The sequence below is a fragment of the Urocampus carinirostris genome, chromosome 9 (assembly GCF_059441175.1).
Source record: "Urocampus carinirostris isolate Australia breed hairy pipefish chromosome 9, RoL_Ucar_1.0, whole genome shotgun sequence".
Taxonomy (NCBI): domain Eukaryota; kingdom Metazoa; phylum Chordata; class Actinopteri; order Syngnathiformes; family Syngnathidae; genus Urocampus; species Urocampus carinirostris.
In genome coordinates this window covers 19,637,799-19,661,155 of record NC_142357.1, presented here as the reverse complement: position 1 = coordinate 19,661,155, position 23,357 = coordinate 19,637,799, and the positions used below count along the sequence as shown (strand labels likewise).

General features: G+C 40.7%; 1 protein-coding gene across 3 annotated transcripts in view; it reads left to right on the top strand.

Annotated features, from left to right (window-relative positions):
* slit3 (slit homolog 3 (Drosophila)) overlaps positions 1-23,357 on the top strand; it is a 354,995-nt gene that overhangs the window by 322,176 nt on the left and 9,462 nt on the right. For all 3 annotated transcript variants that reach the window (XM_088344825.1, XM_088344827.1, XM_088344826.1), the window contains 5 exons: positions 647-784; positions 2,263-2,503; positions 4,547-4,677; positions 22,705-22,859; positions 22,934-23,085. In XM_088344825.1, coding sequence (XP_088200951.1) covers positions 647-784; positions 2,263-2,503; positions 4,547-4,677; positions 22,705-22,859; positions 22,934-23,085 — 817 coding nt within the window. The remainder of the gene's footprint in view (positions 1-646; positions 785-2,262; positions 2,504-4,546; positions 4,678-22,704; positions 22,860-22,933; positions 23,086-23,357) is intronic.

Here is a 23,357-nt window from a genome sequence, read left to right as displayed (position 1 = left end):
CCCCGCGACCCTACTCAGGATAAGCGGTGCAGCTAATGAGATGAGACAACATAATGACTAGTTGTACGCACTACTCCTCTTTTTTCACCTGTAGCAACTTTGCTGCTTGCACCAACCTTCTTCCGAGGCATAATTAGGGGTTAAAACACTCCCTTCACCGCTTTTGAAAAAACGAAAACAGAAAATGAGTGCGCGTTGGCGTGACAACAGTTCTTCACGAGGGGTGGGGGCAATCTACACTAGTACGCCGCTCAGCGTCGCCCCTAGCGTACCGGCGTTCGAACTCCAATTTTTTGAACGAAAAGCAAAGCAAGAATTTCTCGAAATTTTTGGTCGAGAACCGATTTGTTCGAACTGAGAGGCGTTCGAAAACCGAGGTTCCACTGTACTCGGTACGTAAGTAATCAAAGCCATTATCACATGACCGCAGTTTTAATATGGACTTTAGTATATTAATAATCCTAATATCAGAAAGTTAATGAAAATATGAATAGTGTAACTGAGAGAGTCCCTTTACCTACCTAACATCTATGACCCAAAAAAATTGAAAGAAAAATTCAGTAGTGCAATTTTCGCATGAGGTCAACGGTTTGCAGTGAAAGAGAAAATGTGCTAAGCGCTTCTGGTGCCTGCCACGTGTGTGCAGATGTGAGTGCTTGCCGGGCTACGTGGGCCACTTTTGCGAGCAGGACTACAACGACTGTCTGGAGAACAAGTGTCAGCACGGAGCCGAGTGTGTGGACGCCGTCAATGGCTACACTTGCGTCTGCAAGGAGGGCTTCAGGTGAGAGCTGCATTCTATGTTGGGGATAAGACACAGCACACACACCCTCTCACGCACCTGGAGGAGAACCAGATGAGAGGGATCCGCTTGACCGCTTTAACTTGACATTTTTGACGGATGCAAATGACAGTAGCGTTTACCTCGTATTTTGAATTAAAAGCAGGGAGTGGGAAAACTACACATAAGGCCCGTCAGCCTTTAAATTTTAGCCCCGCCAAACAAAAAGGTTAAAGGTTTCATGATAATACGTACGGACTATAAGTCGCTTCGGGTTATAAATTACATCAGCCAAAAATGCATAGTAAAGAAAAAAAAACATATCAATCAGACCTGAAGTATAAGTCGCATTTTGGGGGGACATTTATTTAACACCAAAAACATACATAACATCTTGAAAGGAAATTTAAAATATAAAAAATAGAGAAGAACAAAAGCAAATAAGATTACGGTGTACTAACGTTACAGGACTGACAGGCCTGGTGATGTCAGTATCCTTGTAACATATTAAGAGTTATTGAAACAACTGTAGCATAAAAAAGATGCTTACCAAACTATCAGTTTGACTCCAAATCACTAAAGCCAATGAAATCTTCATCCTTTCTGTCATTTGTATATAACTCCTCCTACTTAGGTAGATGATGTGCCACTTCCTCTTCTACGTTGCTTACGTCCGATTCATCGTCACCACCGCTTTCCGCCAGTCCCTTTCTGTCTAACTCCAAACTTACTTTCTGCTGCTCGATTACCAATTTTAACAGCATACTTTGTATTTGCAACTTGTAATCTGCAGAATAATTTCAATGCCATATTGGTACAGCTTTTCTCAGTTGTTTTTATAAACTACCGACAATATTGAAATTATTAACCTTGGCATATGTAGTTTAGTGTAAAAATACCATGTGGAATGATATAAAATGTGTTAATATTGAGGTTTAGTGTGAAAATAACACGTGAAATGAGGTCGCTGCCCTGGCCAAACAATAAAAAAACTGACTTTCATTCCTGGGAAACTGCTTTAATGTGGTCAAATAATAAAAGAAAATATGTACACTAATCTGTGGAAACAGTGAACAATTCATATTTCTTGGTTTGTCCAATCTTGACAGCTTGCACCAAACGACTTAGCCAAAACACTCCATACTTCAAACCCTTTTTGTCGTTCTTATATTATCCACGACCTTTCCACACGCTGCCTACCATTTGCTACATCATGTATAAAAGGACTTCCGGATTTGAGGTTTTTTTTCAATTTTAAAGCAAATGGCATGTAGAATAATAAGATAAAGTCAATATCTGTTTTCTACTGGCCCTTTCAGAAAAGATTTAACCCAATGCAGCTCAAAACATTCGTCCGTCCCTGATCTACAGACATGATAACGTCCCGTGCAAAAATCCAACAATTATCTTCTTGTATGATAACAAAAAAATAAAATTTGAATTTTAAAGCTTGAGTTTTGGCGCTCTTCTTGGTGTTTCAGTGGCTTGTTCTGCGAGAACCCCCCTCCCATGATCTTGCTTCAGACCAGCCCGTGTGACCAGAGCGAGTGCCAGAACGGCGCTCAGTGCCTGCTGGAGAATGACGAGCCCGTCTGCCGCTGCTTGCCCGGTTTCTACGGCGACAAGTGCCACAAGATGGCCACTGTCCACTTTCTGGGCCGAGAAGCGTACGTGGAGCTTTCCGGGGCAAAACTGCATCCGAATGTCCACATTTCGTTCCAGGTATGCCTGAAATATCATTATGATATATATGTATATATATATATACATATATATACATATATATATATATATATATATATATATATATATATATATATATATATATATATATATATATATATATATATATATATATATATATATATATATATATATATATATATATGCTCTGCATTAGACGTTGGATTTGGGGAGTTAGTCACCTAATGACTCCCAATGCCAGGTTTATCGACACATCGTTTACTGCACACACATGTACGTTTGGGATTCGACCCCTTATTAGTCAGGAATAAGGCGGGAAAAAAGATGAAGATATATCTATATATAAAACACGCTATTGATTTATTTTACACCCACTGTCCCAACGAGTTCCCCTCGCACTTGAAAAATGCACATAAAACTAAGGTTAAGTTTTGCAATGTGCAAAATGTCAAATATAGCTTTAAAAGTTTTAAATGGAATCCACAACATGCCTCATCCAAGACATGCTGTGCTCCAAACACACATGCTCACATTCAGGCTCCTGCACACAATTTATGCTCCAATTCACACTGATGTCTGTGCTGTACACCTGAAAGTCAAACCCCAACTCAAGGCGTATTCCCCTTCGCAACAGACTAAAGCATAAAAGTAGAATGCTTGTGTTACACACCTGTGCTAGCGTGTTTACCACCTTTCCCACAGCAGCTTTTTACCTCTCAATGCCAAAGCTTTTAAATCTACACCAAAAGTCCTGTGCTGTGAAAATACAGAGGGAGAGCTGGCTTTTGACAGCCCTTCATAAATCACTCTGGAATTGTTCCCTTTTTAACACGTCCACTCAGTCTTTTTCTCATTATCATCCAACCTTTGTTTGTATCTATATTTTTTATTCCTCTGTCGCCTTTACGACAGCTTGTTAGGAGCTGGAGACTTTGCCGAGCTCCACGGTTAAACTGACGTGTTAAGTGTTCGACCCCCCCCCCTGCAGCCGCAACGCCACCTGATGGGCAGTGTTAGCGCCCTATTCCTTGGGGCTGCGGCTGCCCCATTTATCATGGATTATAGGGCTATGTTTTTTTTGTAATCAAGTCTTGTAATGTGAGTGGAGCTTTTAAAATGTAAAGTGTTTATTGCCTTATACTGTGTTTTCCGGACTAAAAGGCGCACCAACAGACCCCAATTTGGCCAGAAATTCAAAAGTGTGCCTTATAAGCCGGTCCTTCTTATATACCACAGAACACAATGGAGAATATTGGAAATGCATACAGTATTTATTGGTATACTATAGAACGTTTCATAGTAATACCGTATTTAAGCAATGATTGATCAAATCGATTAGCATCTCGGACCTAAATTGCAAAACATTAAATGCAACAAGAATCTAACCCATGTAGTGGTAAAAAGAGTGACGACACAATACCACGAGACCAGTGGTTCTCAAATAGTGGAGCAGGCATCCCTGGAGGGTTGCATGCAAGGGGGCACACCAAGTTTGACATCAGGGAAGTTTTTTTTTTACTCTACCAGAATAAAGTGTAATTTCACCTCCACTACTCTAGGGGGCAGTGGTGCTCTCAGTGGCTGAGCGTTTTGTTTCATCATCAGCTGCACCGCTTATCCTCAGTAGGGTCGCGACGTTTTGTTTACATTTAGCCTCAATGCAGTGCATTAAAAGGAGACAGTATAATATTTAGTGCATCCAAGTATACCCTGTACCATCCATTTTATATCTTTATTTTTACCTATTTTTACTCAAAATAGTATTAAAAAAAATCAACCTAATTTTTTAGAGCATGTCCAGAGATAAGAGACTTTTTGTTCCTGCATGGGAATTCTTTTGGGGGGCATCGGGGATCTTTTAATCTATTAGGCAGCCGTGTAATTGGTAGTCTTTCATTCCATTTTTGCAGACTGAACAAACCATTGTTGACTCAAATTATCTCAGTGGTCATACATTATTGAGCGGATTGCCCTGTCACAGATTTTGTTGTGCAGTTGTGACAAAATCATGCACGAGGAACCGGAATGATGTGTCAATCGTGTGTTGCTCTTCCCCCTCAGGTGGCCACAGACAAAGACAACGGCATTTTGTTATATAAGGAGGATCACGACCCGTTGGCGGTGGAACTGTACCAAGGTCACATACGACTCGTCTACGACATGGCCAGCTATCCTCCTACTACTGTCTACAGGTAGGATACACACTCGCCCACAAATGAAACAATTAAAATTAAATAAAGGTGTCATCCCATCAAGGAAAGGATTGCATTATTGTTCCACGCAATGCCAAAACACCACGACTAATGTTTCTAAAACCTTCTAAGGCAGTACATCAAATAACAAGTTGTATCCAGGCACTAGCTAGCGTGTAAGCTCTTTCAACTATACTGAACAGAAATCTTAGAATTGATTTTCTTGGGGCCGCCGGAACTCGGGTCTGGGTGAAATCAGGTTTTCCGCAAGAGAAGCCCTGATAGATCATTTACAAAAACAAAACGCAAATACAAAATAGTTTCTAGATTATTATATATATATATATGTATATATATATATATATATATATATATATATATATATATATATATATATATATATATATATATATATATATATATATATATATATATATATATATATATATATATATATATATATAAAGGGAGAGAGAGAGGGAGAGAATTAGTAAGAAAATCAGTCAATCAATCACTTCATAACTGAGTCAAACCCTCATGTTGAGGTTTTTGAGTTTTTCCTTGCCCTCATGTAGGTTTAAGATCAGGGAATGGTGTAATAATATTCTGCTGTTTGCAATAATCTGTGATCTGCCTTTTAAGACTCCTTATAATTAGGAGCTATACAAATAAAAATGACATAAATTAAATTGATTCTGATGTGTGTCTTTCGACTTTAATTTTCAAACTGTTGTCATCTTATGCCATTCAACTTCTAGTCAAGTCAAGTCAAGTCATTTTTATTTGTATAGCCCTAAATCACGAAGAGTCTCAAAGGGCTTCACAGATTGTTACACTATATTACACAAACTATTTTCAACCGACAAGAGGAGTAGGTTATTCATATGCAATGGAGTAGAAGTGAGTTTTAAGTTTAGATTTAAACATTTCCACTGAGGTTGCAGATCGAATCTCAGGGGGAAGAGCATTCCACAGCACCGGTGCCCGGATGGAGAACGCTCTCGAACCAGCAGAAGACTTTTTTGCTCTCGGGATCATCAGAAGACCAGCACTCTCAGATCGTAGGCTTCGGACCGGGACATAGTGGCAGATCAGATCTGAAAGATAAGAGGGAGCAAGTCCATGTATGATTTTGTACAATACTAAGAGAACTTTGAAGTCACATCTTTGGCTAACTGGGAGCCAATGCAGGTTAGCCAAAATCGGTGTTATGTGATCGTACTTTTTTGTCCTGGTTAAGAGCCTCGCTGCGGCATTTTGTACTAGCTGAAGAGACTTGATTCTGGACTTCGGGAGACCGGAGAGTAGTGCATTGCAGTAATCGAGACGGGAGGTAACAAATGCATGAATTATTGTTTCCGCATCAGACTGAGACAGTATTGAACGGATTTTAGCAATGTTGCGAAGATGGAAGAAGGCAGTTCTAGTAATTTGCTTTACATGCATCTCAAAGGATAGATCAGGGTCAAATATGACACCTAAATTTTTAACTGAGTCACTCTGTGTGATGTGACATTTGTCAATGTTCACAGCAGTTTTTGAGAATAAGTCCCGGCATTTAGAAGGACCAATGACTAACATTTCAGTCTTTTCAGAGTTAAGACGCAAGAAATTGAGTGACATCCACTCTTTTATCTCAGTGAGACAGGCCTCCAAATTTCCACAGTTTAGTGTGGAAGATTCCTCCAACGGAAGATATAGTTGAGTGTCGTCTGCATAGCAATGGAAGCTGATATTGTACTTGCGAATAATATCACCTAATGGAAGCATGTAAATGTTGAAAAGTAGGGGGCCGAGCACTGAACCCTGCGGAACACCGCAGGTAACATTAAAGGGCTCAGATGTCGTTTCACCATATTTAACACAGTGCGTCCTATCTGAGAGGTAGGATTTGAACCACGAGAGGACAGCTCCTGAGAGACCAATCCATTTTTCCAACTGTTCTAGTAGGATATTGTGGCGCACTGTGTCAAAAGCAGCACTAAGATCCAGCAGCAGCAAAAGTGATGAAACTTCTGTGACTAATGATGAGACAAAACAGCCTATTTGTTTTTTTATAGCCATGAACAAGCAGATAAAGCATGTTTAACATAGAGGAAACGCACTGAAAGTCATTTGCGAGGTGCATCTTTTAAGCTACAGTTCAAAGCTGGAACCATCTCATTCCCAGAGGAAGCATCCGTATTGAACTCTTACATTAATCTTAAATACTAGTCAAGTCAAGTCATTTTTCCCAATAACTGGCCATCAAGTGGCATTTTTGAGACCCCTGCCGTATACTCTATTTGTCTTACAAGTAGAAATAAAGTACAATCACATCACTTAGCTTTTTTTTGTAAATTATGGCACATAAGGAAGGTCCATTTTCACAATGCAGCCAAAGCTGGGTCGCTAACAACCTACTGTCATGGAAATATTTTTTTCTTACATTTATATTCAGATATTTGAATACATTAAAATTTGAAATGTGTTATTTACATTAAGGTACATCATATGTAGATGGCAAATACTTGAGAAAAAGTTTAAAAACCTGTGCAGGATAATTTGCACGTCTTAGCTAGCTTGCTGGTTTTGTATTTGAAAAGACATTTTGCGCCTCCGAATGATGAAAATAAAATCACTTCATCCCCCCCAAAAAACAATATTGATTTGAATAATACACAAAAATACATAAGCTATCATATACATGTCTAAATTCAAACACCATTTGAAAGCCTTAGGAGAAAAAATAATAAAAAAGGTGTGGTTTCGTTTTCGGTTGCACTGCACAACGCAGTGTCCCTTTAAAATTACAAATCCTGTTTTACATGTTTATAAAAAAACTAAAAGATTCACATCAGTTTTTCAGGCAAAAAAAAGTATACTATTATTCTCAGCAAAGACCGCTTTACAGATGTGGCAATTTTATTCGTAAAAAAGGCATAAATCACTCGTTTGCTCAAGGTTACAGTTCGGCTTTGACCTTGTGGACTTTTTAGTAGCTGCTGATTCGGCCCAGCAGGGTAATCCGCAGACTTCTTCCTCTAGGCTCACGTACTGACTCATAGATCTATATCAGAGCGCTTCCCTACATAAACAAACACAGACTGCCCAGAATTCCACCGTAATCCCGATGAGACGTTTGCAGACCTGTGTGAAAGGCAACAAAGTCTTTGGAGGTGAGACTTCAAACAGTCGGCACAGAAGACCCCATTCAAGTGCGTTAGCCGACCTTAAGCCTGTGGATATTCAATAAAAGATGCTTCACATTTTCATCAAATTTGATATTCTGTTGTAAATTGTGGTCAGTGAGATGATAATCCAAGATAAGACCTCCACATTTACTGAGGTGACTGCAAGGAAAACAAGCCAAAACGGTTTGGGAGAAGCTCAACTTGCTTCAAGCAGAGAGGAGATGAATGAACAATAGAAATATGCACGTTTGGAGAGTGTCCCTCTGGAATAAATGGTGGGTTTTTGTTATGATCCCAAAGTCAGGTTCAGATTGAGAAAGTCAGGTTAAGTGTGTTACTTATCAGGTTCACACATTCTAGGTCCTAGGGGCACCATTCTTTCAGGGTCTTGGAGGATTGCCGCTTGGTGGCACCCATCCCTCTCCTGGACATTTTTTCTTATGGCTTCGCCACATGAAAAGTATATAACTGGTCACTATTGTTACCATTAGCAGGAGAAGCCTCCGGATCTGACTCAGATACAGCACCTTCATCATCTGGTTGCTGATTGTTTTTGTTTTTGTTGTTTTTTTAGGGGAGGGGGGGGGGCGGTTTAAAGCGTCATCTCGCTCTTCAGACATGAGTCAGATCTTAGCATTGACAGGGAGTAACTTGTGTGTGTGTGACAATACTGATACTAGATCTTTGTCGTGTAATGTGCTTTGTGTTTTTTATACTTTTGTCTGTATTTAAATTATGTATGTAGAGACTGAAAATGACTAAATACCTGGAAACATTGAGACAAAGTTAATAAGTTAAACACAGCATTCAAATTAGAGATCTTGGGCCCAGGCCCGAACACAGCCCATAATAGGGCCAGGTTTAGGCTTAAAATGTCAATCATTAGGTCAGGCCAGTCAGGCTTCTCTTTTGCTGTTTTTTTCTTTTCTATATTTTGTTTTTGTTTCCCCTTCGTGGAGAATCTGGACAGCATGCTCTTACTTCTACTCGAGTAATTATTTAGATAAAGCAAATGCCTAGTAAACGATCAATTTAGCTCCAAATCACTAAATCCAAAGACATTTTGATCCTCGGTGTTGGGGTAAATGAAACGGCTTCCTCCTTCCACCTCCCTCACGTCAGATGTAATTTTCACTTATTTTCAATGGCTTACAAGCTTTACAAACTTTCTATCTTCTTTTTGGCCAAATCTTTCACTATTTGCATATTGTACTCTGCAGAATTTGAATTTCTTTTAGGTGCCATTTTGTTCAGTTTCACTTTCATTCGCTGCACGTCGCCGAGATGCGCACTTTGGCGCCAACCTGTTCATTAGTCGCGGACTTGATTTGAGGGACTTGGCCCCAAGTAAACGCACAATTTGGCGCTGAACTACATGATTAAAATATTGATGTGGTGATTTAACAGAATGAAAAGGATATAACTAGTATTACTAATATGACAGTATTCATTCCTTATTTTGTCAATGCAGTAGTCACAAGTTTTCTTTTCTAGTAAATGGGAAAAAATTCTAATAAAGGTACTAGTGATAGCCTTACTCTGTGTAAGTATCAATGACGAGATTGACAGACAGACTCAATGACGACCTGGCATTACACAGGGAAAAAAGTTGTTATCTTAATACAAGGTGTGTAGAGGCTGGTTCCCTCCTGTTTTTTTAGGGGCCGGTCACACAGACATTTGCGGCTGAATCACGGCCAGAAATTTCTGCCTTTGAGGCGGACGCTATAGGACGCATTGAGATCGCCATTCAGTCGAGATACGGCAGTGCATAACACGAGGTCGGAAATTAGCGCGCGGGTGGCAGCGCGAAAAAGTTTTGCGCTGTTCATTTCTTGAAAGCGCGGGTACACAGCCTTTCACGAGTTTATCGAGGCTGGACCACGGCCGTAATCTTCTGGCCGTGAAGCAGATGTCGTTGAGCGCTGTTGGACGTTTTGAGACCGCCATATAGACGAGATAGAGCAGTGCTTTACTCGCGGTCGGAAATTTTCACGTGGTTGGCCGCGTTCAAAACTTTTGAGCTGCTCAAAAGTTTGAGCACGTGTTAAACCGCGTGCCGCACACGTGGTCAACACGAGGTAATGACGCGGAAATGACGCGGAACGACGTGCTCTGGCCGCGGCCAGGGCGTAGTTACACATGGGTAGGACGGGAAATTTCAGCGGGTAATTGTGGGTGGAGCATGGTAATAGCATGTTCTGCGCCTGTATCGCGGTGTTATTACGTGAAATTAGCGTGTTACGCGTGTGACAGTCAAACGCCTTTCTCCGCGTATATACAGCGCGATTTGCCGAGCACACAGTTGTGCTCGTGACGTCAAGGGGGTGAACATGGATCACCGTCAGCGTAGTTTCTCTTCATTTCGAATAAATCTTTCGGTGCATTCTCAATGGTCGCAGCAAGGCCTTGATGCTAGGTCCTTAGCTTGGCCTTTTGACTGAGAGTAAGAGTCCCGGCTTCTAAGCTTTGTAACGTATTATGAACTGATCGATAATGGCTAATGAGTAAAAAAGATAGAACAATTACCCTCAACAAAACCCCCCCCCCTCCCCGTCAGCGTAGTGACCTTGTCTTAATCCATATTTATTTCTTGACATTTCTTATCAAGATAATAAAATAAAAATGTTGCCATAGCTTGAAATCTTGATTTTCACGGGACTGTGTCTAGAGCGCGTATGATTTCTACACCCCGAGAAATGCATCCCTGCCGAAATTGCATCTACTCGCTACTCCAACCACTTTTATCTCGTTTTAACTTACTTTTAGGGAATGTAATGGCGAACATATAACCAAATCCACTTCGTCTTGCATTCGTTGGGAATGTAATACAACATAAACCATTCCGTCTTTGTTTTTGTTGTGAACGTAATCGAACGGTAAATCCTCCCCCCCTCGCGTGAACGCGCATTCTGCTGCGCTTCCATCAAAAGCGATCGTATTCTATATAAAACGCTTATTAAAACAATAAAGCGAGCTAATTATAATAATTGGGAGATCCTAGTCTCTATAACGCGTTTATTTAAACAATAAAGTGCGATCGTATTTTACAAAATGCGTTTGTTAACGCGGATAAAAAGGTCAAAAGCGATCGCAGCAGAATGCGCGTTCACGCGAGGGAGTGGGGGAGTGGGGGGTGGGTTATGTTGCGTAGGAGTCGGATTTGGGCACAACACCGGCTCGGGAGCTTTTATACCCGTGGTCCACACGAGAAAATGACGCAGAAATGACGCGATGAGGAAGCGGAACAGTTGCCGGTGTGTTTTGCGGGCATACCACCGATGAACAGCGGGTTAGCCAATTTTGCGCATTTTCCATGGCGGGCAACCACGGGCAAAAAAAAACCGCAAAATTTTAGCCGTGATTCAGCCGCAAATGTCTGTGTGACCGGCCCCTTAAGCTCAAAGTGATCATCAATGTGAAGATATGGATGAATGATGGCAAATCCCGAAGAATCTTTCCGAAGATTGGACATGTGCATGCTTGCAAAGTTAAGTTTATCTCCATCCACTGATGGAATAAAGGCAAGGCTATTTGCATTCTACAGGAGCAGACATCGGGATATGTGTCAGAAGGACAAAAGTAGGAGACTCTTTCTCATCCAAGTGTGTGTGATAGGTGGAAGACCGTGATTAAGCGAAGAGATGACGGCAAACGGAACACAACGGGGAGAGCGGTAGCGGGGGAGTCAACCACAGACCGAGTCTGAGAATTATACTTGTCGACTCTCGTTAGGGTGACAAGGGCCACGCCTGCTTGGCACTAAAGCCAACGAGAATGAGCTCAAAGAATCGGAGACTGACAATGGAAATGAACGCAAAGACGGCCCTGTAATAAAAGAAAGGCCGTGGAAAACGGTGGGAAACCGAAAAAAGAGATGAAATACGATGTTTCCAAAAGACGCTTTGGATGCCAGATCTCATTGGTTATGCGAGGCGTGCTTTACATGAAACTGAGGCTTTTGATTCAACCAATCTGTTTGATTAACTTATTTGTCAACAAAGATTTATTTGTGCCATATGTGTCCAACTCAGACAGGAGATGATCTGATGATCTGAACACGGTTTCTCTACATGGCTTCCTATTCATCAGTTTAGAGGCAATAGTAACACGTCGCAATTCCAAGCCCCCACCGCAATACGCTCTGTCTTTTTTGATGATTTCTATTTTTTGATTACACGATTAATGACCGCAAATCCTACGGCCCTATTTCTAACCCAACCGACTGCTTTAACCAAGTTATTAGCACACGGCAAAGCGCTTTGGCTTGTTTCATAAAGGTTTGAGATGGTTCTTGATGCTGCCCAAAACTGACAATGATATGAGTTAGTTCACAACCTTCTCGATTTTATCCATCAAATGTAACAATTATGCCACAAAATGAAAAGCATGACCAAAAGCTTTCTAAGTGAATGGATGTACTTTTTCTGAAAATGAAGTTTACCCTTAGAAACCGCGCTGTAGGGTACTGAAGATGTTTTACATTCTTAAATTACATTTTTGTTGTCGTAGATGTCACGGTCGCCATGACGACCGGTATGCCACGCCCCCGAACTCAAGCTGAAGCAGATCAGCTGATTGCTGTTCTGCTATTTAAGGCTGGATTTTGGGTTTGGCAGGGGCTGGTTCATTACTACTCATTATTCACAGTCCCGTTCTGTTATGCCTTGTCCTGTTTTAGTCTGTTATGCCTTGTCCTGTTGAGTTCGTGCCGGAGGAACTCTGTATTGTTCTGTTTTGCCCCGGAGTATTGGGCGACTTTTATTTTATTAAATAAAACTTATGGATCGTCAACGCATTTGAGTTCTCCCTTCATGCCTCCTGCCTCTGTTCTGGTCCGGTCCCCTTCCACACCACCACTCCGCGTGACAGAATGAACCAGCCAACAAATAGAACTCAGCGAACGATCCCAGCGCGACTTGGGAGAGCTGGAGAGCGCAGTTCGGCAGGCGCCTACTGAGTTGGCCTTCCCTGCCCGTTCGAACCACGGCCCCGCCCGTCGTGGCCCTTGCTGTGCCTCGAATGGGGTCCCAGGAAGAATTGACGCCTGCCTGCCCGACTCCCGTGCCGACTGCCTGCTATTCAGTCTCTCCTGCGTGCCAGTCCGACTCCGCTGCCTGCGTGCCAGTCCGACTCCGCTGCCTGCGTGCCAGTCCGACTCCGCTGCCTGCGTGCCAGTCCGACTCCGCTGCCTGCGTGCCAGTCCGACTCCGCTGCCTGCGTGCCAGTCCGACTCCGCTGCCTGCGTGCCAGTCCGACTCCGTTGCCTGCGTGCCAGTCCGACTCCGCTGCCTGCGTGCCAGTCCGACTCCGCTGCCTGCGTGCCAGTCCGACTCCGCTGCCTGCGTGCCAGTCCGACTCCGCTGCTCCTGTTTTGCCGGTTCTGATTTTGACTCTCTCATGTCTTGTCTGTTTTGATTTTGACTCTCTCATGTCTTGTCTGTTCTGATTTTGCCTGTCCTGTTTACCTGCCCTGATTTTGCCTGTCCTGTTCTCGTCGGTTCTGCCTGTCTGTCATCCCCTGTCCAGTTGGCCACCAGACCCCCCCTGCCGAGCGCCGATTCCGATCCGCCCGACGCAGATGGCGCCTGCCTCTCCCCGTTCCTGCGTGTTCGGAGGAGGGAGCAGGGTTGCCCCAATCGCGATCGTCAACATTCCGGGGCGCGAGGTAGTAATTTTTTCTTTTTTGGGACCTCGGGAGCTGTCCCTTAAGAGGGGGGCTCTGTCACGGTCGCCATGACGACCAGTATGCCACGCCCCCGAACTCAAGCTGAAGCAGATCAGCTGATTGCTGTTCTGCTATTTAAGGCTGGATTTTGGGTTTGGCAGGGGCTGGTTCATTACTACTCATTATTCACAGTCCCGTTCTGTTATGCCTTGTCCTGTTTTAGTCTGTTATGCCTTGTCCTGTTGAGTTCGTGCCGGAGGAACTCTGTATTGTTCTGTTTTGCCCCGGAGTATTGGGCGACTTTTATTTTATTAAATAAAACTTATGGATCGTCAACGCATTTGAGTTCTCCCTTCATGCCTCCTGCCTCTGTTCTGGTCCGGTCCCCTTCCACGCCACCACTCCGCGTGACAGTAGAAGTCATTAATTTCAAAATTTGTACTGTTTTTACTCTAGTACACTGCTTTTACCCATTTTCTGTCAATCACAAAAATGGTATAAGGCCAATTACTATTTTTAGCGCAATCTCCAAAATATTTACACATGCAGAATCTTAGATTCAAAGACCACATAGATATTTTAGTTGCATTCTAATACTACCCCGCGACCCTACTGAGGATAAGCGGTTCAGCTGATGAGATGAGATGAGATTCTAATACTATAGATACTGATGTCATTTTGTATTATATATAAACCAAACAAAATGTAGCCAAACAGCAATGCAAATGCACGTATATTTCAGTGTTCTTGAAGAAAACTAAAACAGCAACATTCTATGAGCCAACTAGTTGTGTATTTTGAGGTGGTGGAGACCCTGTTACCCAGCGGGAATTTATTTTTTCTATATAATACATCGCGAATGGCTATTCTATATTTAAAATCGTATCATTGCCCAAAGCACAGATAAAAGCAGATACCTGGAGAAGCAATGGGAAATAAAGCATAAGGACTCTTTGAACTCACTTGGGCATTTTTAACACATGCTTAATAGAGAAAATTTTTTACTTTAAGGCCACCCCAAACGATGCACCCCACCTTCAAATACAAATAAAAATGTTTCACAATAGTGGGTAAGAGAATAAAGCTAAGACGGAAGTGTGTCAAATTCTTCCTGGTGCAGTGTGTGTGCCATAAAATCTTTCTGGTGTGTGTCAATTCGCTGCCCTTTGCTAAATGCCATGCTAATCTCCCATCAGGTTGTTTCTACCTGTACTGTTCCTAAACATAAGGTTGAATGGGGGCAGGGGGCGGAGTCTTGACGGTTGAGGGTAGAGGGATATTGATGGGACGGAACAACATCCAAGGAGGGGAAAAATAGGATAGAAAATTGACAGCAGATCCACTTCTGTATGCTCTTTCTGCACTATAAGGCGCAACTCCCCAAAATAGTTTTTTCTCATATTTGTTCATACATAAGGTGCACTGGACTATAAGGTGCATGAAATCAAACATCTGTGATGTTGAGTGTAGCACGTCACACGCACGCTCGGTTTGACGTCATATATGTATGTATATATATATATATTATATATATATATATATATATATATATATATATATATATATATATATGTGTGTGTGTGTGTGTGTGTGTGTGTGTGTATACAGTAACAGTATACATTATTCAAAAAATTGGATCTGTCGATAAGTGTCGTTGACCAAAAACATAATGTATGCAATGGGAATCAAACCCAAGTAGTGGCAGTGAGAGCACTAAAATTTTACCTCTTGACCACCAGTGGTATGACTGACCTACAAAAGGCATTAAAGCTTATCCCATTATCACAGCACTTTTACTCACAGTGCTGGAAACACCGATTTGCATAGCTTTAGGGCTAGGACTTTAGCTTAGCCTTTTGGCTGAGAGTAAGTGTCCCGGCTCCTAGGCTTTGTAGCGTATTATGAACTGACCAATAACGGATAATGGATAATGAATAACGAAGATAGAACAATAACCCTTAAAAACCCCAAATCCCATTCTGACAGGTAAAACAGTCTCTCCACTTCTTAACCTGTGTGTCAATAACCTTTCAGTTCGATATGTATACATACATTAAAGAGCTTAGATCGTACTTTCTTGAAAGACTTTCTATTTGCTCCATTTGCTAAGATCCGTTGGTAAAGAAGTTTACGGACCGTTTAACCTGTGAGAATGCACTATGCAAATATGTGTTTTTCTTGCACTGTGATTAAAGAAAAGGTGTGATATCACTGGTTGGTTAGTGGAAAGGCCACAATTTGGATTTGCTTCTCGTTGCATACAACATCTTGCAATTTATGTCAGCTATGTTATCGATTTAATAAATGCTAAAATGCTGTACAAACCTTGTATGGTACTGCATACCTTCAAATACTGCATACATTTTCAATCATATACACCGTATTATTTGGTATATGAGGTGCACTTTTACATTTCTGGCCAAAAAGGGGTTTTAAGGGGCGCCTTATAGTCGTGTACATTAGAATAATTGCTTTTATAGAACATAAATTACCATGATAGCATCTAAAAATAAGTAATAATAAGTAATAACAATAGATCATACTTACGGACAATCATTATCCATAGCAGGGGGTCTTCAACATTGTGCCTGCAGGCTTCAGGAAGCCCCTTAGGAGCACATGAGTTGCCCGCGGACTGGTTCTGAAATGAGTACACTAGTGAATTTAAAGGAAAAGGGATTTCTAACTGGCATTGGAAATCAATGGCATGATCATTTTCTTTAAAAAACAATGTTTTAGTGGTTGACCGCTTTTTTTAACCCTAGTTCTAACATTTTCAACCCAATAATAACATAGTAATTACATAATAATAAATTGACTTGCTATTTGTAAAAATGCAATTTAAACTGATTTGTGCTAATCAGTAACAAAAATGTAGCTTTCAGGACGTTTTGCGCTTTATTTTTTGTTTCCCCATTGTAACAAACAGTTAACATGTTAACCACAAGAGGGCACTGGAAGACCATGTCTCTCAAATGCAGAACAGTCACCGTATGCAGTATAAATTCATTGCAACTATGCATTTCCATTTTCATCCTCTGTATTTTTCAGGATATAAGCCACACTTTCAAATGTATAGCCATTTCTAGGGTGTTATGTGCGCCTCCTAGTCCGGAATTTATGGTAGTTGGACATATATTCAGACATTAGCAGCAGTCCTGGAACATAATTCGTTGAAGCTCAAATCGGTAGCTTAAATATTCCGGTGGGCAAAAACTGGAGGGAAGCACTGCCGCCACCTCAAGCAGCCATCAGTGCGGCATTTCCGAACGTACCCAAAAAGGAAACATAATAGAGTAAAACTCTGCAGTCTTGGTAACTAAATGAGGTTACTACGGTAATACAACCGGCCACCATGTCTGTTTCTTGTCACTGTAATCAACTCGGGCTGCACAGACACACCAATACAATTCCAATACACACATAAGCATACAGACACCGATATAACTTGACCCGCTTGTGTGTGGCGGCAACACAAACAACAGTTCTGTGAATAATGGCTGTTTATTTCTAAATAATCAGCAAATCTAGTTTTGAGAGTGTTAGTGTGGTTCATTCAAATGTATTATTAAGACTAAAACTGTTGCTATGGTTTTATAAAACTTAAGAATAATTTATTAAAGCAGAAACAGGCTTGAAGGGACAGTGTGTATTATTCTGTGCATGGTATTTGTAAAAATAACTTAAGTAATCCTGAAAACAACATTAATGGAATAATAATAAAAAAATGCATGATACTCGTAGGTCGGGAAATTTGTATTTTTTCAACATGAGATGAGTCTCACAGAGAGGGAGCTGGCATAACTGTCCGACATCTTGCTGCAAATGATACCAAACACAATCTTTTGTTTTTTATTGTACTCCTTTTTTTTTCATTCGTTCCCTTTTTATTTCTTTCACCTAAACTTTTTTTAATTTCTTTCATTTTTTTCTTCTTTTGGTTTCTTTGTTCTTCTTTTCTTTATCAGATTTTTATTTATGTATTCATTCTTTTTTTATTTTGTTTTTGTACTTTTTTGCCTTTTCTCTTTTTTCTGTGTTCTTTTAGTAAATTTTTATTTTCCTTTTTTTCTTTGTTTTCTCTTTAGCCTTTATTTGTTTTCTTTTTCCTTTTTGATTATTTTCTTTTACCTTTTATAAATCTCACCTTTTTTTCCTTTTTTTTTCTCTTTTCTTCTTTTCATTTTAATTTCTCTTACTCTTCTGCATTCCTTTCATACTTTTTCTTTTACTTCTTCTCTTCTTCTTTTTTCTTTTTTGTGTCTTCTTTTCCCAAAAAATGAGAGGATGAATGTTGGGGTTTGTTCACTCTGAGTCTCCTTACTTGAGGTCAAATTTTATTTAATGATTTCACCCAGAGGGAGCCGACCTGATTTTCTGCCATCTTGCTGCGACGAGAACACACAAAAACCTCAAACATTGTGGAAGGCCATGGAATAAAAGAGAATAAAATGGCGCAGTTTGGTCACTTCTATTCTCCGTAGTTGGTATTCTTCTTTGTACTTTGTAGCACTCGTTTTTGGTCACACTACACAATTAGCGGCAATTAGTGGTCAAGTATTACACAGTGTCTCTTTGATAACTAATAAATACTGATAATTATAGGTTATTTTGTAATATTTATAAAAGAGATAGGGAGCTTACACCCACTTTTTTTTATTATAAGTAGTCCTTGATCTTGAAACCTTTCCTATTTGTGTTCGAAACAGAACTATAAGAACACAAAAACAATGCATTTCATGATTGGATTAGAAAGTCAAGCGCATCAAATTTGATTGATAAAAGAGCAAAAGACGGCGAGACGAGCGAGGTCTTGGAGGCCATTGGCGTTCCCGGACGGCCTTATTCAATTACACGCTGGCTAATCCAAACCACGTCCGCGCCTGCTTCGACTCTTGCAAAACCAACAAAATCTTCAACCAACCTGAAGCAAAAACGCTCAGTTTTTTTTTTTAATAAGCAGGAAGTCATCTGTCATTGTTGATGTAACGCATGAGCGTCTCCATAATCCAAGTAACACCTTGAACCAATTATCTGCACTTTATATATGAGGATAAATTGGGCAAAATGGCTTTAAACTTGTGTTTGTATTGCGGTTTGCACGGGTTGAAATGCCAATGCGTGTATGTGTGTGTGGCAAGGAGAGAAAACAAAGAATAACACAGTCCATGTCGGATCTATTTTTGCAAAACTTTGTAGTTTGTTTGAATTTTCCAACGTTGACATAAGCATGCTCTTTGTACGCCCGCTTTTACGCCGCATACACTTCTTTGTCCTACGATTTTGTCATATAGGGTGTGGACCAAGTTATTCTTTGGACGAGGACCAACCAGAGACGTGGTGGACTAACCACTGGGACATCTTAGACTGGTCGCTAGCCATAGCGGGCCAAAAACTAGTAGGGCTTTTGTGGCGTTAGAGCATCACCTGCGTTGAGACACAAAACCATTTTTGGGGGACATTACCCTTTTTTGTGGAGTCATAAGCACAATGAGAATTGAAAACCCAGGGTAAGACCGAGTCCATATGGAAAGTAAAATTCTGAAATGGGGTACCAAGAGCACAAAGATGTAATTGTCTACATATATCATGGTTCACGGATCTCTTAACCACAAGGGGCGTAGGGGCACCACTTCCTGTGGTGTGTCTTGGGCCTGGCGGTGCCCATCCCTCTCCAGGACATTTTTTCTGGCCAGGGGTTTGATCCCCTGTCTGAAACATATAGTACTACTTTCTATGGTGACCAGAAGCAGGATAAGCCTCCAGATCTTACTGATTTACGGCACTTTCGTCATTTGGTCACTGTTGCCTTTCAAGTCAAATCACATTTATTTGTATAGCTCTTAATCCCACGATGTCTTAAAGGATTGCACAGGTTACAATCACACCATCCCCTGATCTTAAACCAACATACGGGCAAGGAAAAACTCAAAACCTCAGCGTGAGGTAAACAAGAAACCTTGAGTAGGGGCTTTACAAGTGGCAATACCCTTTCCAGGATGACCAGGGTACAATAGATTTACTAGGTAACAGTACACAAAACCTAGTGGACATCAATAAATCCTTATTGTAAAGCGTCATCAAAGAGCCCAGGACCTCAGCATTGATGGGCAGCAGTCCATGATAATACTGATACTGTGGGAAATTAATTTGTTCTGTAAAAATGAGTATCACATTGTACAATACGCATTGCATCACCTGTGGCTTTAATACTTTTTTGGAAAACAGACTTTGAGGTCATGTTTGGAAAAGATAAACTAAAACAAAAGAAAACTGAAGACTGAAAGTTGAAAAGCAGCTGTTCACTCATCGTCTTTCGTTTTGCAGACACTGTCCTTAGTCAACCAAACCAAACAGCTTTTTTGAGGCATTTTTCACATTTAGAATAACTTATGTACATATATAATATATATATACAGAATATATATATAGATGTGTGTGTGTGCGTACATGCGTGTGTCAATCTAAGACCCTCAAGCTATTTGTCTAATAAAAGGTAATGCGCTCTACGTTCATTTTTTCTGTTTTTGATGTCAAGAAAGGTTAGAGTTTATACCCGGCCCTGGTTTTGTTTCGCCGCTTCCTCGCCTCACTCCCAGCTGTGCCAAACCACTGTCTCTCTTTCTGGCTTTTACCATTCCAGCTAAAACCACTTAGCGGGGAAACCTCAACTTTTAACACAGACGGAGTGCAAAAGGGCAACAGTTTGATTCCCTTACAATGCCGAACGCCATTCCAAATTGCTGAGGTTTTTGCTCTTTCAAATAGAGAATCTCCCCCAAAAAGTTGTGGTTTGACGCTGGGCAATAAGTATTGATGTATAGATAATTTCAAGATCAAGCTTTCAAAGACATGCTTAGGCATTTATGTATAATAAAAATCCTGGGTTTTCATGTTTTTTTTAAAAAAAGTTGACGCATCAATGTGATTAAAGACTCAAAGTGGCATAGTGTGCTTGGGCAGATGACTTATGAATGCTTCCGGACGAATAAAGATGCTCTGGCGGCTATTCGTGTCATGTTATTGTCCTAGGTTTTGGAGTTTTGCATGAGCACTGACGTTCCGTAAACGGTCAAAGTTTAGCTACGGTTTATTAATTCCAATTGAGTTGTATAGAGCACGTAAATAGTGGTATTAGGAAGATATCTCTAAAACAGGCCAGACTTCAAGTTAAAATCTTGTATTAGTGATGTCTGGTGTCATCATGTTGCCATGCAATAATGTTGAATTTCGTTGGGGAAGCTACATTGCAGTTCTCTGTTGCCATCTTGTGGCATTTATTTAGAGCTACATTTCTGAAGCTCTAATACCAAGCTTGAGTTAAGACATTGTATTTTAGATTTACTTTAAAACAAGGGTCCCCAAAATTTTTGCTGTGAGGGCCACTTGACTTTTCCTTTCTCTAATGGGAGTCCCGAATCACTTTGTAACAGAAAAGTGGGACAATTAAAGGAGTGCCTAAGTGTAAAAAAACACTGTCACTATCATATAACCCTTCTGGATTTTTCACTGAAAAAAAGTCATAAAATGAGTAATAATAGCACTATTATTGAAATGAATGATCACCAAATAACACGCAAAAATTTAAATGGGATACAAACTTTCTGTTTTGCTGTTTAGAGTTTTAACAGGTCCCAGTTCCGCTTCATTTTTTTGGTTTGACAGTTTTATTGACACTATTAACAGCAAATAAACAATGTGAGGTTTGAACAATTTTTTTCGACATTTTTAACAGCAATTAAACACATTCACAATTTTATTATATCATATCCCAACAGTATGAGTTTTTATCGACACTTTTAACAGCAATTAAATACATTCACAATTTCATTATATCATATTCTAACGATATGAGGTTTGAACAATTTTTCTCAACACTTTTAACAGCAATTAAACACATTCACAATTTTATTATATCATATCCCAACAATATGAGTTTTTATCGACACTTTTAACAGCAATTAAATACATTCACAATTTCATTATATCATTTTCTAACAATGTGAGGTTTGAACAATTTTTATCAACACTTTTAACAGCAGTTAACCAATGTGTAAAGGGCAATACTATTGTGCAGGGGCATAGCTCTGTCTTCTCAAGTGGGATTTATTCCCACCCTCTCAAGCAGCATCCTCCAGTCGTCAGAGCACTGGACAACCAGTGGTATAACTATAGATGACTTGCGAAAAGTCAGCAGATTTAATCTCATGACCACACCATTTTTAGACACGGCACTAGAGACAAATGTTTATTTTGTTGTGTTATAATGACCATAAATTATATTTTATTTTTCAATTCTCTTCTTTTCTACGCAATGTAAGTAACAAAATATTTGACATTGCAAAATACATAACAAAATTGACATTTATCTCTGGTACCGTGACTAAAGATAGTGTGATAGTAAGACCAAACCCCATACCTTTCAATTTGTCAACTTACACAGGTAGTCCAGTGGTAAGAGTTTGCGCTCTCACCTGCACAAAAAAAAACAAGTACCCATCCATTCTGTTATTTTTTAAGGTAAAGAAAATGCTTCAAATGCCCTCTGGGAGTATTCAGGGACTCGGACCAAATGTGTTGGTGGGCCGTATCTGGCCCATGTGTCATAGTTTAGGGACTACTGCTTACAAAGGACATTGTGTATTATTTTGTGCCTTCACATGGTAAAAACACATAACATAATTCAACAAAGAAACAATATTGATTTTCAATAATAAGAAAAAACACAAGAAATAACATGTAACAGTGCATTTTTTTAAATACTTGTAGTAATTTGTATTTATTTATGCAACATCAGCCTCACCGAGAGGTCTTTCTGCTACAGGTACCCAAAAACCTTGTGCTGTGTGATAGAGAAGTCAGACAATGCTGGGGAAGTAAATGAGAAGTGAAATGGTGCAGTTTGATCCCTTTGAGTCTTCGTAGTTAGTATTCTTCTTCACATTTTTACTTGCACTCCACAATACAGTGACATCTAGTGGTCGAATATTATTGTGTCCTTTTAACCCCATGAGTATGCGCTTGCCACATTTGTATCTCATATGTTAGTTGATCTGCAAACAAAGACTTGTGAATGTTTTATGTCTAGCAATTTCCACCTCTCTGGGATGAAATTCAGCAATAATTCATTATAATTGAAACCATACCGATGCCGCCTTCATATTTTCTCTCTCTCTCTTGTAACAGTGTGGAGTCCGTCAACGACGGGATTTTCCACAGTGTGGAGCTGCTGATCCAAAACCATTCACTCAGTTTGGTTGTGGACAATGGCGCCCCCAAGAGCCTGGGCAAGCTGGCACGCCAGCCCTCCGTCGACCACAACACGCAGCTTTATGTTGGAGGTATGCACACGGACAAACGTGAGACACCCCAAGCACATCCTGAACAATTTTTCACTTCCTCTCCCGTCCTCCAGGAGTGCCCTACCAAATGCTGGCTACCGGTTTTCGGACCGGCCCGGAACGTTTGCCTCAGTTCTTCAATGGGTGCATCCACAATGTCCAGATCAATGGGGCAACGCAGGATCTGAGTTACCGGGTCGTGGGAGGGCGACCGGTGGAGGGCAAGGTAGGACTCAATTGATTTTCTCTTAATAACAAATGGAATACGGCGGCCCAGTGGTTAGCGCGTGTGCAGCACAGTTCTGAGGTCATGAGATCGAACCTTCCTCTGTGAGTTTGCATGTTCTCCGCGTGCTTGCGTGGGTTTCCTCCAGGCACTCCGGTTTCCTCCCACATTGCAAAAACATGCATGTCAGGTTAATTGTCCAGCCCAAGTTGTCCCTAGGTGTGAATGAGCGAGTGAGTTGTCTGTCCCTGTGTGCCCTGCGATTGGCTGGC